General features: G+C 41.7%; 1 protein-coding gene across 1 annotated transcript in view; it reads left to right on the top strand.

Annotated features, from left to right (window-relative positions):
* Nucleotides 1-6211: 6211 nt before the first annotated feature.
* Nucleotides 6212-18298, top strand: part of mpp1 (MAGUK p55 scaffold protein 1) — a 92897-nt gene continuing 80810 nt past the window's right edge. The window contains exon 1 of the mRNA XM_028816092.2: nt 6212-6666. Within this exon, the coding sequence (XP_028671925.1) occupies nt 6544-6666 (123 nt within the window). The 5' untranslated portion in view covers nt 6212-6543. The remainder of the gene's footprint in view (nt 6667-18298) is intronic.

Here is an 18298-nt window from a genome sequence, read left to right as displayed (position 1 = left end):
TTCTACAGCAATTACAGGTTAAGGGCCTTGCTCAAGGGCCCAGCAGAGCAGTGGCCTTTTTTTGGCAGTGACGGGGATTCGAACCGGTAACCTTTGGGATACCAGCACAGCTCCTTAGCCTCAGAGCCACCACTCCGCCCCTATAATAATAATTCTTTGCATTTATATAGCACTTTTCTCACTAAAAGCGCTCAGCAATTACAGGTTAAGGGCCTTGCTCAAGGACCCAACAGAGCAGAGTCCATATGGGCATTTATGGGATTCAAACCGGCAACCTTCCGATTGCCAGTACAGATCCCTAGCCTCAGAGCTACCATCTTATCTTCCATGCCTTCTCCATTTTGTGGCTTTGCTTTCATGTGCCAGTTGACTTTTTGCCTGGCTCACATCCTAATTTCAGGTTTCTTGGAGATTTGACCAGAAAAAGCATTCAAACACCAGCTAAGAACAACCTTAGCAGTCACCCTTATAATCACTTCTGAGGATAGGGACACACTGTCAATCTCTTGGGTGGTCCCCTTAAAACTTCCTTTACCAGAACCTGGTATACCTCGCTTGTAAGGGTTGTGCAACATAGCTGCCATCTGTCAGGCTGGAGATCTTCAATAGTTACTTTGTCTATTGGAGAAAAAGTACCCATAATTTTCTCCCTATTCCGTGTCATGGGAGTACCTGTTTTTTATTTGTCAGGATTACAAAGAACTCTTTCCTTGCCAAGTATCCTTCACCACCTTCTGTAGTAACTGTTCCTGCTTGCCCCTCATTTACACAGGGCACATATACTGATACTGGGCCAAATGAATGTGTGCTGTTAGCCTAAAATGCACATCTTTGGGTTGTGAATATGAGGATAAAAAGCACTGAATGCAGCTGCAGCATTATGGTGGCACATGCAGGACAAAGACAGTCACATCAGTAAGATTTCAAGACATCTCTGCTTGGTACCAAGATTTTTAGTTTCATCTTCTTCTTTATGTTTCGGCTGCTTCTGTTAGGAGTCACCACAGCATATCATCTTTTTCCATATCTTTCTGTCCTCTACATCTTACTGTGTTACACCCATCACCTGCATGTCCTCTCTCATCACATCCAAAAACCTTCTCTTAGGCCTTCCTCTTTTCCTTTTACCTGGTATCTCCATCCTTAACATCCTTCTCCCAATATACTCAGCATCTCTCCTCTGCACATGTCCAAACCAACACAATCTCACCTCTCTGACTTTGTCTCCCAACCATCCAACCTGAGCTGACCCTCTAATGTACTCCCTAATCCTGTCCATCCTCATGACACTCAATGTAAATCTTGACATCTTTAACTCTGCCACCTCAAGCTCTGTCACCTGTTTTTTGTTCAGTGCCGCCGCCTCCAACCCATACAACATAGCTGGTCTCACTACCGTCCTGTAGACCTTCCCTTTCACTCTTGCTGATACCCGTCTGTCACAAATTACTCCTGACACTCTTCTCCACCCATTCCACCCTGCCTGCACTCTCTTTTTCACCTCTCTTCCACAATCCCCATTACTCTGTACTGTTGATCCCAAGTATTTAAACTCATCCACTTTCGCCAACTCTACTCCCTGCATCCTCACCATTCCACTGACCTCCCTCTCATTTACACACGTGGATTTCTGTTTTGTTCCTACTGACCTTCATTCCTCTCCTCTCTAGAGCATATCTCCACCTCTCCAGGGTCTCCTCAACCTGTTCCCTGCTATCGCTACAGATCACAATGTCATCAGCAAACATCATAGTCCACGGGGACTCCTGTCTAATCTCGTCTGTCAACCTGTCCATCATCATTGCAAATAAGAAAGGGCTCAGAGCCGATCCCTGATGTAATCCCACCTCCAACTTGAATGCATCCGTCACTCCTACCGCAGACCTCACCACTGTCACATTTCCCTCGTACATATCCTGTACAACTCTTACGTACTTCTCTGCCACTCCCGACATCCTCATACAATACCACAGCTCCTCTCGAGGCACCCTGTCATATGCTTTCTCCAGGTCCACAAAGATGCAATGCAACTCCTTCTGGCCTTCTCTAAACTTCTCCATCAACATCCTCAGAGCAAACATTGCATCTGTGGTGCTCTTTCTTGACATGAAACCATACTGCTGCTCACTAATCATCACCTCACTTCTTAACCTAGCTTCCACTACTTTCCCATAACTTCATGCTGTGGTTCATTAATTTTATTCCCCTGTAGTTACTGCAGTCCTGCACATCTCCCTTATTCTTAAATATCGGCACCAGTACACTTCTTCTCCACTCCTCAGGCATCCTCTCACTTTCCAAGGTTCCATTAAACAATCTGGTTAAAAACTCCACTGCCATCTCTCCTAAACACCTCCATGCTTCCATAGATATGTCATCTGGACCAACGGCCTTTCCATTTTTCATCCTCTTTATAGCTGTTCTTACTTCCTCCTTGCTAATCCATTGCACTTCCTGATTCACTATCTCCAAATCGTCCAACCTCTTCTCTCTCTCATTCTCTTCATTCATCAGCCTCTCAAAGTACTCTTTCCATCTACTCAACACACTCTCCTCGCTTGTGAGTACGTTTCCATCTTTATCCTTTATCACCCTAACCTGCTGCACATCTTTCCCAGCTCAGGGTTTCTGTCTAGCCAATCGGTACAGGTCCTTTTCTCCCTTAGTGTCCAGCCTCTCATACAACTCATCATACGCCTTTTCTTTAGCCTTCGCCACCTCTCTCTTCACCTTGCGCCTTATCTCCTTGTACTCTTGTCTACTTTCTGCATCTCTTTCCCGCTTTCCCACTTCTTCTTTGCCATCCTCTTCCTCTGTATACTCTCCTGTATTTCCCCATTCCACCACCAGGTTTCCTTTTCCGCCTTCCTCTGTCCAGATGTCACGCCAAGCACACTTCTTGCTGTCACCCTTATTACATCTGCTGTAGTTTCCCAGCTGTCTGGTAAATCTTCACTGCCACCCAGTGCCTGTCTCACCTCCTCCCTAAACTCAACCTTGCAGTCTTCCTTTTTCAACTTCCACCATCTGATCCTTGGCTCTGCTCTCACTCTCTTCCTCTTCTTGATCTGCAACGTCATTGTACAGACCACCATCCTATGCTGCTTAACTACACTTTCCCCTGTCACCACTTTACAGTCTTCAGTCTCCTTCAGATCAATTCTTCTGCATAGGATGTAATCTGCCTGTGTGCATCTTCCTCCACTCTTGTACGTAACCCTATGTTCCTCCCTCTTCTTAAAATACGTATTCACCACAGCCATGTTCATCCTTTTGGCAAAATCCACTATCCTCTGACCTTCTTCATTCCTCTCCTTAACACCACACCTACCCATCACCTCCTCGTCTCCAATGTTCCCTTCACCAACATGCCCATTGAAATCTGCTCCAATCACCACTTTCTGTCCCTTGGGTACACTGTTCATCACTTCATCCAACTCACTCCAAAAATCTTCTTTCTCACCCATTGCACACCCAACTTGCGGTACATATGCACTAACAACATGTTTATGTCCATGTTGCACCATGGTTTTTGTACATTTTGTACCGCTCCATGCTTCAATATGGTGTATGGACAGTATGACAATAAAGCCACTTGACTTGACTATATAAAATAAAGGATAGCATTTAGTTTTGAACATGTCTATCCTTCCATCCATCCTTTTTAAATCGACTTTTTTCCAAAACAGCATCACTCAAATTTTATCTTGCCCCTGGACTGGATTCCAGTCCACTGCAGGGAACAATCACACACTTCCAAACTCAACCAAACTCTCAGAGGGTTAATTTAAACTTACCAAAGTGGCCATCATGTCTTTGGACTGGAGAAAGTCTTGTGAACATAGGAAGAATACAGAAAGTGACCAGGTCAAAATTGGGATTGTTATCCCTGGAGCTGTGTGACAAACTTCGGCATCTTTGTGCCACCCAGTTTGCTATTTTGTGTATGTGAAGCGAGAGGCAGAGTGAACCTATACAACTCTCATTCAATAGTGCTTATGGAATAAAACATCACAGACAGGTTGGTGCTTGTATGGTTCAGTTTCTTTTTGTCACAAGTAAGCCTGCGATTCGCTAGCGAATCGGAAATCCAAGAATGGCAATCAGTTTCTGTTCTGTCCGATATCTGGATGGATGACATATCATGGAGGGTGGGTGCGTCTGGGTGGGAAGCCGCTGGGTTAGAGTCTGTGACCGTTATGTGATCTATATTACTGGCACAGTGGATTAGAGCAAGTGTAGCTCACAGGTTGTGTTGTTTGGGTGCCACGTACTCTGGGAAGCCGCTGCATTTTGGGAAGCTGCTGCGTTTGACTCTGGGGCGGGCATCACCGCGTTTTGGGACGCCGCTGCGTTTGACTCTGGACTCTGGGGCGGGCGACAAACTGAATGACCGTTATGTGATCTACATTACTGGCACAGTGGATTAGAGCAAGTCTAGTTTACTGGTGGCGGGCTCATTGCAGTGCGGCAGTGCACGTGACATCCGGTGTACAACCTTCTCATCCATATTACTAACCTTTCTGTGGCAGTGTCGTTAGCTATGGGCGGGCTCGTTGCAGTGCGGCAGTGCGCGTGCGCTTCGATGCGCCCTGCGTCCATAACCTTTGGTTAGTAATATGGATGTTTGATTTCCCAGAATCAGTATAAACTGGAGTCTTGTTCTTGCTGTCTTCATTGCCATTTGCCTAAAGAAGGGGCCTGGACCACGTTGAAAGCGTGAATATTATAATCTTTTTTTTTAGCCAATAAAAGCTGTCATTTTACTTGACTTTTTATTTGCCATAAGAGGCTGATTTACCTCAACTACTTGCATTTAAAATTGTGCTATCACTTGCTTACATCACCTCCATTAGAACATCTGCCTTGCAGAAGAATCCCTTGTTCCGTCATTGTGGATTTTGATGCGCCCCACCCCATGACTTCAGTGTTTACAATTTTCCCTCTCACACATCTGGATGTGTGTCTTAATTTAACTGGCTGCACTAAATTAGCGCAGTGGGAGGGTGGGTGTCTATGAGGGTATGTGCTGAGACTGACTGGGCTCTTTTCCAGGACTGTATGAGCTTGTCAAATGCAAAGGACAGACTCCATTTCCGATAGCCTTTAATTGGATTTGTGAGACTGGTAATGGACTAATGGGTAGTGTTCTGTCTGGTGGTGTTGTAGTGCACATTGGACCACATAATTGGTCATTTACTGCTTTAACGGCTAGGCTGCCTTAAACAACACATTTCATGTGCAGTACAATTATGTATAAGACCACTAGTACAGTATGTTTTCAACTGGCAGGACTGTGTTGGGGGGAACACACAAAGAAATTACTGAACTTGCCATCCAGTGCCTCACAGTCAGGCACACTGGCAAGTAGTGACAGACCAACATTTCTGGGGTTGTGAAGTTTGAACTGATACTGAGGTCCCTTCGCAACCAGCAAGGAGGTCTGGGTAACCACTGTTTATTTTCTTCACAGATGTTCCATGATAGAATGACAAATCATGGCAATTATTATTTTTGATACTTAGATAACCTTTTAACTTTTAAATTACACTAAAAAAAACCCTTCTCATACAGTAGACCCCCACAATTTTAAGCAATGTGGACTAAAGTCATTTCTGGGGCCCTTTCGTAATTAGGGGTCCTGAAGAATTAAGGTTCATTAGTTTCAAAGCAGATTCATCCACCCCTGGTGGCAAGGTGAACAATTTGGGGTGACATAAACAATCTTTGCTATACATTACCAACAATATTTTACATGATAGCAAGTTCCCCGATGGCTATTTTTTATCAACATTATTTTACAGAACTGAAAGTTTTCCCGTTAGCTAATTTAAATGACACTGGCAAATTCCAGAGTTAGTCTCGATTAACGAAATCTGTCTTCTCTGAACACTTACCCCCCCCCCAAATAATTTTTAAAACGTGTTCTCTTTTTTTAGAGCAGGGTGGCATTTCGCCTCGTTGTTCATTAGAGCCAAAAAAAATATGAATGATAAAGAAACGCACCAGACGTCTACTTGTGCGTTATTCTGCTTATCTCACCCGACCGGTCACATCTCGTTCTCTCCGCTCGTGCAACTACGCAGTCCACCGCTATGTGGGAAACACCACTGGGGGAGTGAAAAAAACCCTTCGTACATACCGTCCCTTACAAGCTCATCCCAGGGGATTTCACGATTAGATTACCGGTGGAGAAATGAAGCCGAGAATGAAATGTAGAAATGAATAAAGAGCGACACCTCCAGCCACACGCCCCCCTACCCCACTAACGCCATGGTAGAGCCTTGTGCCTATCGCCTCGTACGTAACTCCGTGTTCGAGGAAGCTGCACTTAATGCTGCCCCCCTTCCTTCTCGTTCTGTTTACTGCACATTACTTGCTTTGTCAGCTGTGCTCAGCTTGACGTCTTATCTGGACTTGGGACTTCACCCTTAAGGCTGGGCTTTAATTCAGCGGCAGCTCTTCGTCCTGCCCTTTTTTTGCATCTGAAAGGCGCTGTAGCTGGACGACGGAGCCTTCGCTGTCATTTACTCCAGCACAAAAATGACGTTAAAATGCGACAAAAAGGAACCCGCCGCTGTTTTCGAGCGTGTCAACAGCGCGAGGACGGCTCTGTCCGATCTGTACCTGGAACAGCTACTGCAAAACAAAGCCAAGCCCGAGAAGGTAGGACCGTGCGCCGGATCGCGTTACATGTTTAGGTGTCTGGGAGTTTTCAGCTACAGCCACCGGTAGCGCTTGTGTGTGTTTAAGGACGTATGTTTGCACACTGCTTACATGGTTCAAGACGTCCCGATTTGGAGTACGTGTCAAAGTGTATGTGTGTGTGTATGTTACCTTTAGCAAAATACTTAGTTGGTCGGCAGAGAGTGTGGGTTGGCATCTGAACAGAAGTCGGTAAGTCCGTGCAAGTCAGTTGGAAACAAACAACAAGCGGAGTTGGACTGGTGTCGAATGTACCTGCGTGTCAAAGCAGGTGAGGGATTTTGGACAACAAGCTGGAGCACCGCTAGATTCACGTGGGCATCGGAGTGCAGAGTGACCGGCTGCTTGGGGTGTCAGCGAACCTCTGCGTTAATCGACTGAGTCATTGCGTGTGTTCAGCCTTTTTGGAATGGACGTGATCACGTGAAGTGTTCACGCGGGATAAGCTCACCTGTGTCTGAGCTGAATCACTTCACAAGATCTCTGAGTGTGGGCTACACCAGTCCAGCTCAGCTCGACCCCTCTAGTGTGAGTGCACTTTAAATAGTTTCGTGCGGTGTGTCTAGTGAGAACATGATTGATGTCGACGAATCTACAACGGTAGTTGTGCGTGTGTGTGTGCGCGCTCACCGTGAGCAAAGCTGAACTGGGATGCTTTTGATTTGATTAATACTGACTGCTGGCTTTATTATAGAAAAGTATAAGCCTGAAGCGGAGCCGCTTTGTGTCCCAAAATTTCTTCGAAAGCTACTGGTTTTTGCCGAGTAACTCATTTACCTTTTTATTAAGCTAGCCAGTGAAACAGACATTAGAAAACAACAGTTGTATTTGTTATGTAATACCTGCAACCTGCTTGAGGCATTCCCAATCAAATATTCATCAGCACAGGCGGTCCTATTTAGCAGGGGGGCATTCACCATTTTGGATGTATTTTTTTTCCTTCCTTTGAACCTTAATTCTGTCAAAAGGGCTAAAACTCCATTTGAACCTTCTCTGAAGGGCACAGTAATCCAGATCTTACCTGTTCAGGGTCTGACACAAGGCAGGATTTACCCCTGGATGACATGCCAGGCTGTCGCAAGGCACAACTCACTCATGCAGGGCAGATTTTGAGGAGCTAACATGTAGAAGGAAACAGCGCTCGCCAGTGAGTGAACAAGCCATTAGGTGAATGTGCAGACTCCCCATAAATGCCAATGGTACTAGTGTGTTTAATTCAATTCAGTTTATTTTTGCATATAGCGCCTTTCACTAAGTGCAGGTGCAGAGCGCTGTGACAATTTTACAGGCAAGTGCAACGGCAAACAGTGAAAATGACTAATTACATAAAGGACACACATGAATACACAGATTTATTTAAACAGGAAAACAAAGTAGTATGAAATAGATTAATATAAATGGAACTTAACACAATCCATTAATTAATTGCATTGGGCAACGATATTGAACTTTTTATGTCATGTGAATCAATATAGGTGATTTTTACAGTATTTTTTATGCTGAATGCAAATATCTAATTACTTTTTTTTATCACACAGGGATTTTAAGTGACACGTGATTAAATTTAACAATAAGCGTATCACTTAAAAGGTAGAAGTGTACTATTTCTGCAGTACTTGGCCTCAAGAAAATCCCTCTTGAGGGTCCAGCAGTAGTCAGCAAGCATACCGGGACTTGGTATCACTTTTTCATTTCAGAAATGTCCCGATGACTCCATTCACCATGCTTGCTGCTGACTTCACCAAGATGATCTGGAAGATCTGGAAAACATCCAGATGAGCATAAAATAAATTCATTTTTAAAGATGTGAACATGTTGATGTTTACACTTTGACATTTAATCACCAGCTGTGTCTCAGACAGGGGGCAGGCTCATGTCTCAGCACATGCAGCTAATTTTACAGACTGCAAACCCTGGCACAACAGGCTTATTTTGCGCCCTTCTGGAAAGTTACAAAATGTATTCTTTAGTGAGGATTTATATACTAAACTAGCTGATCTACCTGCCTAAGATGGGTTGAAATCTAAATAATCAACATAGACCTCAGCGTTAACATTTACAGTGCGCCATTTATTGGAATGTATTTTGTAATCCATGTAGAAATAAAATGCATTGCATTTGTCATTCCAACAGATGCATGTCAAATCTGATGCAAAATGGCATATAACAGAGACATACGCATTGCATTTTTCATGCCAACAGATAATGTATCACAAATGTTTTATTACTACAAATGTTTGTGATGAATCATCTGTTGGAATGACAAATGCAATGCATATGTCTGTTATATGCCATTTTGTATCGTAATTACTACAAATGTTTGTGATGCGCCATCTATTGGAATGGCAAATGCAATGCATACGTCTCTGTTATACTGTATACCATTTCGTATCAGATTTGTAAAAGCAGTGTTAATGTTTATGAGGCACCATCTGTTAGTTAGAATGACAAATACAATGCATTTTATTAGTTGAAAAGACAAATGCAAGGCATTTCACCACTAGAAACATTTGCGATGCACCATCTGTTAAAATGACTGAGACTCACGCACTTATCTTTGTATTTTACTGGCTGTAATAAGTGTGCATGGTTTGTTGTCTTGTGTGCAGAGCCTAATGAAATTCTTATTTGCATGTCTCAAAGAGTAACTAAAAGAATTAAACAACAAACAATAACTGAAAACACAAAATGTCATTCAGTCAGTGATGTACTGCATCAGCACCTGGTGGCGAGCAGTGTTTTTCTTGTCCTCGTGTTTTTTTGTAGGTGGATTTGTATAATTTTTGACCATTTGACTACTCACATTTGATGGATGTTTATTTGAAATTGGATTGTGAGGAACGCTACATCTAAGTGGGTTCCATGAGACAGCCAACATTTTTTAGAGGCTGCACACATAACATGACTTAATTGATTATATATGTACAGTGTGAATACACACTTGGAAGGTTTCACATTTTATTATGGTGCAGCTTTGAATCACAGCGGATTTAATTTGAAAATGACTCATTCATGTCAAAGTGAAAACACATCTCTGCAAACCCTACTTAATTAATTACAAATCTAAAACACAGAATAATTGATCCCATAAGTGTTCACTTCCTTCAAGTCAGTGCTTTGTAGATTAATTTTTGACAGCCATGACAGCCTTGAGTCTGTGTGCTCAGGCCCCTATCAGCTTTACACATCTGGACACTGCACGTTTTCTCCATTCTTCTTTGCAAAACTGCTCAAGCTCTCCCAGACGTCTTGTTGATCACGAGCGAGGCCTTTTTCAAGTCCAGACACAACTTGTCAATTGGATTGATATCTGGACTCTGACACGGCCACACCAAGACATTAACATTGTTGTTTTTAGCCATTCCTGTGTAGCTTTTGCTTAATGCTTGGGGTTGTTGTCTTCCTGGAAAAGTAATTTTCTCCCCATAACACAGGTTTCTTCAGGTGTTCCTCCAGGATTTGCCCATATTTTGCTACATTCATTTGACCCTCATAAGTCTTTCAAAGCCTGCTGGACCAAAAATGCTTCATGGTGGGGATGGTGTGTTTTTGATAATGGGCAGTGTCATTAGGCATTTAACTGTAGTGGACAAAAAGCTCAAATATGGTTTAATTAGACTGTAGAACCTTCTTCTTGCTGACTTCAGAGTTTCCCGTGTGCCCTCTGGCAGAATCTCTAGATATTTTATGGTGACTTTCTCTTTGCCACTCTTCCATAAGTCTGTGATTGATGGTGTACCTGGGTAACAGTTGACTGCGCAGTCTCTCCCATCTACCTCACTGTAGCTTGCAACTCTTCAGAGTTCTTATAGTTCTCTTGGTGGCTTCCCTCACTTGTCTTATTCTTCTTGTTCAATTATTCAGTTTTTGTGGACAGCCTGTTCTAGGCAGATTTACAGCTGCACCATACTCTTTCCATTTTCATGATTCATTTAACTGGACTCCAAGGGATATTCAGTGATTTGGATATTTTCTCGTCTCCGCCCCTGACTTGTGCTTTTCAGCCACCTTTTCATGGAATTTCTTGGACTGTTCTTTCATCTGCATTGTGTAGGGAGACTGCAATCATTTGGGACCTAAGACAGGTGACCTTCATTGAACTAATTTTGGGATTTCTAAAACTAATCAGCTGCACCAGTGATGACTGAGGTATTTCATATTAAAGAGAAAGAATACTTACGTGATCAGTTATTTAGTGTTTTATATTTGTAATTAATGTAGACCACTTTGCAGAGATCTGTTTTCACTTTGACAATTATGAGTCTTTTTGTTGATCAGTGTCAAAAAAACACACACACACACATATATATATATATATACATGTAAGCATCAGCCATAAGGCAGGAATAATATCTGTAGAGGGTGCCAGTCCATCTTAGGGTGAACACACATACAAGCCAATTTTGCAGTGCCCGTCCAACTAACCTGCATATTTTTGGACAGTGTAAGAAAGCTGGAGTACCCAGAAGAAGCCCACGCAGACATGTGGAGAACATGCATGCTCCATACAGGGAGCCACCACAATGCAACCCCTGGTGTCCTTACTGCGAATTGACAGTGCCATCTCTGTGCCAACATGCCACCCCTATATATCTATTTTGCAAAATCTAATTATACCGGTATTATCATAAATTATATTACATCATGCACCTCAGCTTTGCTTGTGTGCAAACTCAGGTCTGAGTATTTCTTTTTCCAAATAGTAAACCGTTGTCTTGGATCACCAAAAACAACATTCCCAAGTGTGTGCATTTCTCCAAAAAAGGATTTATTCAAGATAAACTCAGAAGTTCTTTCTTAAAATGCAAGCAAAGTAATATTCATAAATAACTGGATGAGTGACAGATTTTGTGATTCTGGTATTTTATATATTTCTTTTACGGTTTAAAAAGCTTTAATAATAAACAGTATTTCATTAGTAAATATTTGTTTTCATTGATAATGTATGGAAATACCTGTTTTCTTGATCATCATATTATAAATCTAAATGATTGTTACATGACTTAAGTAATATTTACTGTAAAACTTCATAATTAAAATGTAGAAATAAAGTGAATCATGTGACTCAGAATATTTGTTAATGTACATCCCTAATACATAGAATTTCATCGTCATTATCTGTCAATGCCGTTTGCAGAACCTACAAGCACAAGTTCTCCAGTGTCTTTATTTTGGGTGTTTCTATGGACCTTTTGGTTCCTGACCCTACCCATGTGAACAACAGCCCTGTTTTGCCAAGCTGCTGTTTTTAGCTCTGCTCAATACAGAATTCCCCAGTCTGATGTATGTGGTAAATGATTTCATCACAACATGTGTTAGCTTGTCAGTGTAGTTTCTTTCTTTCTTTCTTTCTTTCTTTCTTTCTTTCTTTCTTTCTTTCTTTCTTTCTTTCTTTCTTTCTTTCTTTCTTTCTTTCTTTCTTTCTTTCTTTCTTTGTCTTAAAGGACTGAACAGAAGGCCAAGGGCATGTCTTGACCATGTTTGGTGGTTTCAGGGACAAATATTTATTAAGCTGATAACAATGTTGTGATTTGCACTGTATATCCTGTTCCAATATCCTGAATATGCTTTTGCTTGGCAAAAGAACTCCTCTGCCTCCTTCCAGTCAGACTTTTTTTGTTTTTGTTAGCATTTATCTTTAGCACTGAGGGTTTTGCCCTGAATGAGCAGGTTAGGAAGATGGATGGATGGATAAGAATTGAAGTTAGTGGCCAAAGCTGGCAAGATGGAGGTTCTTTGGGGTTGTAATAGTAGGGCCTACTTCATGTGTTGTGCTTTCAAAATTGTATCAACTAGATTGGAGATTAACAAATAATGAAAACTTAATGTCTAGTGCATAGCATTGGCCTCCAGCTAAAATAAGCTTTATTATATGTGGAAAATATCAAACACACAGAAAAGCAGGGATTTCTCTTGACTGTAGGCACACACAAACAAAGTAAGAAAACAATCATAAAAAAACTAAATTTTGGGTCAGCTATTCCTTTCATGTAAGTGTAACACAAGTTTAAACTAGAGGTTTATAAAGCTTCAGTTTATTTTTATATAATGCACTTCCCACCTCCTTATTAAAGGAATATATGTTTCAATGTGTCTATATATGTGTATCCTGCTGGTTTTTATATCACTCATTCCAACAGATGGCACATCACACTACAAGTGTTTGTGATGCGCCATCTGTTGGAATGGTAAAAGCAATGAATTTTATTACCACATGCATTACAAAATGCATTCTGAAAGATGGTGCACTGCAAACATTAACGCTGAGGTCTATGTTGATGGGTAGCACAGCTACTACAAGCTTTAAATCTATATATATATATATATATATATATATATATATATATATATATATATACTGTATATCTTCTTATATAATAATTTTAAATCACCCGTAGCTTGCAAACCGTTTCACCTATTGACTTGAAATTTGGTACACATACTGTATCTGTATATACCGTGTACTAATATCCGCTTTCGGGGTTATGATTTGTATTACTCTTTTTATTTTATTTTATTGTTGAATCAACTCTCGGCACCGCGCAGCAGGGCGGCCGTGCGGCTCATGCGTATAGGCGCTGTTCTCATTCCCCACCACCTTCGCTAATCATTCTTGAGGCAGATTGAAGACTTAAGTGCCAGCTTAAGTGAAAAATTAAAGAAAACATACAAGGTAATTGCAACACAAAAACTCACTTAATCAGTTTTAACGTGAAAAGGTGCCAACGAAAGAAGAGAAGCAGCGGGCCGCTAGGGTGGAGAAAAGAAGAGCTGCTTAGGAAGCAGCAAGCACATCAACCTCTGAGCAAACGAATGCTAAACAGAAAGAGTATGAAAACTAGGAATGCTCAAGTCAAGTGTATTCACTGCACGTTATCGTGCAGTACGCCGTTACTGGTATATATATATTTACTAGCTATGTAAGCTTGTGCTGTAAAAAGCACTTGGTCCTAGAAACTATTGAAATCGTCAGAAAGAAAAATTGAAATGTATAGATGTCAGGTAATTGAAAGGAACTACTCTGGGCATCTCTCTCCTAGGATGTTTCGTGTTGCTGGCATGCTCGCCCAGCTTCTGTATTAGCAGCTAAGTGAGTGACTCTGGTTTCGCTTTGTTGACGTGCTGGCCTTGCTTGTGTATCCTCAGAGGAGGAACTCTTATCCCGACTCCACCACTTACTTCCGGGCCAGACAGACACGCACACTTATATAAGATATTGTGGTGGATTGCCGGCTTCTTTCTCCGGCCCTCACCCCCAGGCCGCCAGGAAGAGCTCTCCCAGCAGCGTGGACATGCCCCGAGTTCCAGCAGGGCCTCATGGACTATGTAGTTTTTATACACAGCCCTGCTGGATACCTTGGGCGCCACCAGGCGTCGCTGTAGGGGGGCTCGTAGGCTCGCATGTGCCCTATAACCCGGGAGTACGTCACGGTCACGTGACAGGAAGAAACGACGTGCTCCCGGGTTGAAGAAAAGGACTGTTTACCCTGACCCGGAAGGGAAAAGGAACTGTGGACTGTTGAACGGGAACACCTCTGGGTCAGGGTGTATAAAAAGACTCTGGGAAGCCCAGTACACTGAGCTGAGCTGGGAGGAAGGGTGGCAAAGTGTCTGGGAGTGTGGAGGATTGATTATTGATTGTTTATTGCTTTATTATTGAGTATTGTGGAGAGGAGGGTGCTTTGTGCACGTTATTGTCCTAATAAATATTTATATTTGGACTTTTACCTGGTGTCTGGAGTCGAGTCAGAGGGTTCAAGGGGTCACGGAGACCTCAAACTATCACAATATACACATGTTCAGATATAACATAATTAAAGTAAAGCATGCAATACAGTAAAACACTAGGGAAACTGTAATAAAACACAATGAAAATCATGCACATGTACAAAAAACAATATTTTCATATTTCCATCCATTTACTAAACTTACCTAATTTTAGAATCATGTATTACACAGGGCAGAAAACGGGAACTCGTGCTGGGTGGGGTGCCAGTCCACTTAAAGGCATACTTGTTCATTCTTGGCCATTTTAGAGTCACAAATATAACTAATCTGCAAGTGTTTGGGATTCAGAATTAAAAGTGGAGTACCCAGAGGTCTAAAAACTAACTGCTAAGCACACACCTATAAGCCACTCGACAACATGTTTAGTCTTAAGTATGAAAAAGAGATCACATTTTAATACAATTAACTCGTTTACTTTTTCACATTTTAAATCAAAATCAGAGATGTTGATTTGCTGTCCTATAAATCAGGTTTCGCATGTCTAATTACTGACCGTAAATGACTAGTGGCCACTTATTGTATTGTGTGTCACTGCTGATGCCATCAGTTAATGCATTCAAGATGCTTGGCTAGCTTAGCTAATCTTCATCTTTCAGTCGAGTCACCTTTGTTTTATATATGCCCTTTCATAATGAGTCCTCTCACTAAGTGCTTTCCAAGTTAAAATGGAAGAGTGTGGCAGAAGAAAAAGTATTAAAACTATAAGAAAATAGGCAATTATTTCTCTTCTGTCATTTAATGTAGGGTATTCATCTCCTGATTAAGCTATAAGCAGTAAACTTTATTGCCATTAGGAATTAGCTGGCTGGTTTAGGCCACCTTAATTAAATAGAACACATTTTTTAACAAATCAAATATAAAGAAAGCAGCTTGATTTATTAGAGTTTTAAGGCTCTGTCACATTGTCTGACTTTTCCAGCGTTTTTTTAGTTGGAGACTCCCATTAACATATTCTTAGCAATTGGAGACAGTTGTGTAGTCTGACATTCCCAGTGACTCAGTCCATCCAGTCGATGTCTCGCCCCGACCTAAGTGTTAGGGGTGAGCTGACTGTGTGTGAGAACTAACAACCAAATGAGTGCTCACTTGGAAGTACAATCCATATAGTGCAGCAACGAGGAATAAGGAAAGCAGGTGTTTTGGACCTCTTCTGTCTGATGTCTCGTGTTTCATGTCCCAAAACAGAATGGGGAAAAAAGGGCCAAGATTTCAGCTGAAATCACCGTATGCATTTTGGGATAGCAGCATGTCCCGTCTCCAATGGTGTGAGGTATTTAAGAGAATCATACATAGGAGAGGTGGCTACGGCAGTCAGCCATGTAAGTTAGAAACAGAGTTTTGTATCCAGTTCTGTATTTGATAAGACATCTATGTAGTCAAGGCACTGGAGTAATTTGTTTTCTGTTATTTACCCAAATACAGATAAAAAACAAATGAGATTTTATAAAGAAGAGTCTGAACATGTTTGTTTTCATGTCCATATGGATTCATAAGCAATGTTGATGTGAGCATCAGCCTGTAAATTTACATGTTGATGGGCTATTTTTTCTAACTTGCTACATTTAGGAAATCTATGAACATTTTCTGACTATATCAAAACAATCATAAGTTAAAAATGAACTTTTTTTATTAAATAGTACTCAGTTTTCATGGTTGTAACACAGGTGCATAACTTTTGTTTTCACAAAGCTATAGTTAAATGTTTAATCCAAAAAACATGCATTTTTTTGTGTTACGTACTCAATTTTGTTTGTATTGTTGTTTTAATCTCCAGTTTTTGTGATGAAAGAGCATAATAAAAGTTTCTGATAGAATGACCTGACTTGGCTTTCTCTGTCTCTTATTTGTCAAGAATCCTATCTTCTATTGAAAAGCATGACCCAGTGTGAAGCGGTTTCCTATTGTGTGTCGTTCATTTCCCAGAGTTATCTATTTAACATTATTTTTTCAAAAATTGTGTGTTTTGCACATTGTGAGCATGTGACTGAATGACCTGGCGTGTGGATTATGAGACACAATTAACGTGAAGTTTTTCTCATGGATGTTGATATTGTTTGCAGTTGTTTAGCATTTGTCACCATTGGGGTTCAGTTATAGTGAAACTTTGTAATGTCCCTTTTTATCTGCATTCACCATGTAAAATATTCACTACAAACTACACAGGTAGGTAACATATAGTAAAGTATCATTTTTGGGTGGATAGTAGGTAACATATAGTAAAGTATCATTTTTGGGTGGATAATTCCTTTAAGTTGCTCACTTATTGCTCATATTGTTAGACATAAGTGTAGACAACCGTGTACAACAATAAAATGTCAATTGATTCAGACTCCTTTTAGTCAGCAGTTACAGTAGGTTACAGTGCATCCGGAAAGTATTCACAGCGCATCACTTTTTCCACATTTTGTTATTTTACAGCCTTATTCCAAAATGGATTAAATTCATTTTTTTCCTCAGAATTCTACACACAACACCCCATAATGACAACGTGAAAAAAGTTTACTTGAGGTTTTTGCGAATTTATTAAAAATAAAAAAATTGAGAAAGCACATGTACATAAGTATTCACAGCCTTTGCCATGAAGCTCAAAATTGAGCTCAGGTGCATCCTGTTTCCCCCGATCATCCTTGAGATGTTTCTGCAGCTTAATTGGAGTCCACCTGTGGTAAATTCAGTTGACTGGACATGATTTGGAAAGGCACACACCTGTCTATATAAGGTCCCACAGTTCATGTCAGAGCACAAACCAAGCATGAAGTGAAAGGAATTGTCTGTAGACCACTGAGACAGGATTGTCTCGAGGCACAAATCTGGGGAAGGTTACAGAAAAATTTCTGCTGCTTTGAAGGTCCCAATGAGCACAGTGGCCTCCATCATCCGTAAGTGGAAGAAGTTCGAAACCACCAGGACTCTTCCTAGAGCTGGCCGGCCATCTAAACTGAGCAATCAGGGGAGAAGGGCCTTAGTCACGGAGGTGACCAAGAACCCGATGGTCACTCTGTCAGAGCTCCAGAGGTCCTCTGTGGAGAGAGGAGAACCTTCCAGAAGGGCAACCATCTCTGCAGCAATCCACCAATCAGTCCTGTATGGTAGAGTGGCCAGACAGAAGCCACTCCTTAGTAAAAGGCACATGGCAGCCTGCCTGGAGTTTGCCAAAAGGCACCTGAAGGAGTCTCAGACCATGAGAAAGATAATTCTCTGGTCTAATGAGACAAAGATTGAACTCTTTGGTGTGAATGCCAGGCGTCACGTTTGGAGGAAACCTGGCACCACTCATCACCAGGCCAATACCATCCCTACAGTGAAGCATGGTGGTGGCAGCATCATGCTGTGGGGATGTTTTTCAGTGGCAGGGACTGGGAGACTAGTCAGGATAAAGGGAAAGATGACTGCAGCAATGTACAGAGTCATCCTGGATGAAAACCTGCTCCAGAGCGCTCTTGACCTCAGACTGGGGCGACGGTTCATCTTTCAGCAGGACAATGACCCTAAGCACACAGCCAAGATATCAAAGGAGTGGCTTCAGGACAACTCTGTGAATGTCCTTGAGTGGCCCAGCCAGAGCCCAGACTTGAATCCGATTGAACATCTCTGGAGAGATCTTAAAATGGCACCGACGCTTCCCATCCAACCTGATGAAGCTTGAGAGGTGCTGCAAAGAGGAATGGGCGAAATTGGCCAAGGATAGGTGTGCCAAGCTTGTGGCATCATATTCAAAAAGACTTGAGGCTCTAATTGCTGCCAAAGGTGCATCGACAAAGTATTGAGCAAAGGCTGTGAATACTTATGTACATGTGATTTCTCA

The sequence above is a fragment of the Erpetoichthys calabaricus genome, chromosome 12 (assembly GCF_900747795.2).
Source record: "Erpetoichthys calabaricus chromosome 12, fErpCal1.3, whole genome shotgun sequence".
NCBI classification, from domain to species: Eukaryota; Metazoa; Chordata; class Cladistia; order Polypteriformes; family Polypteridae; genus Erpetoichthys; species Erpetoichthys calabaricus.
The sequence above is the reverse complement of the archived record's forward strand: the minus strand, read 5'-3'. Positions and strand labels throughout refer to the sequence as shown.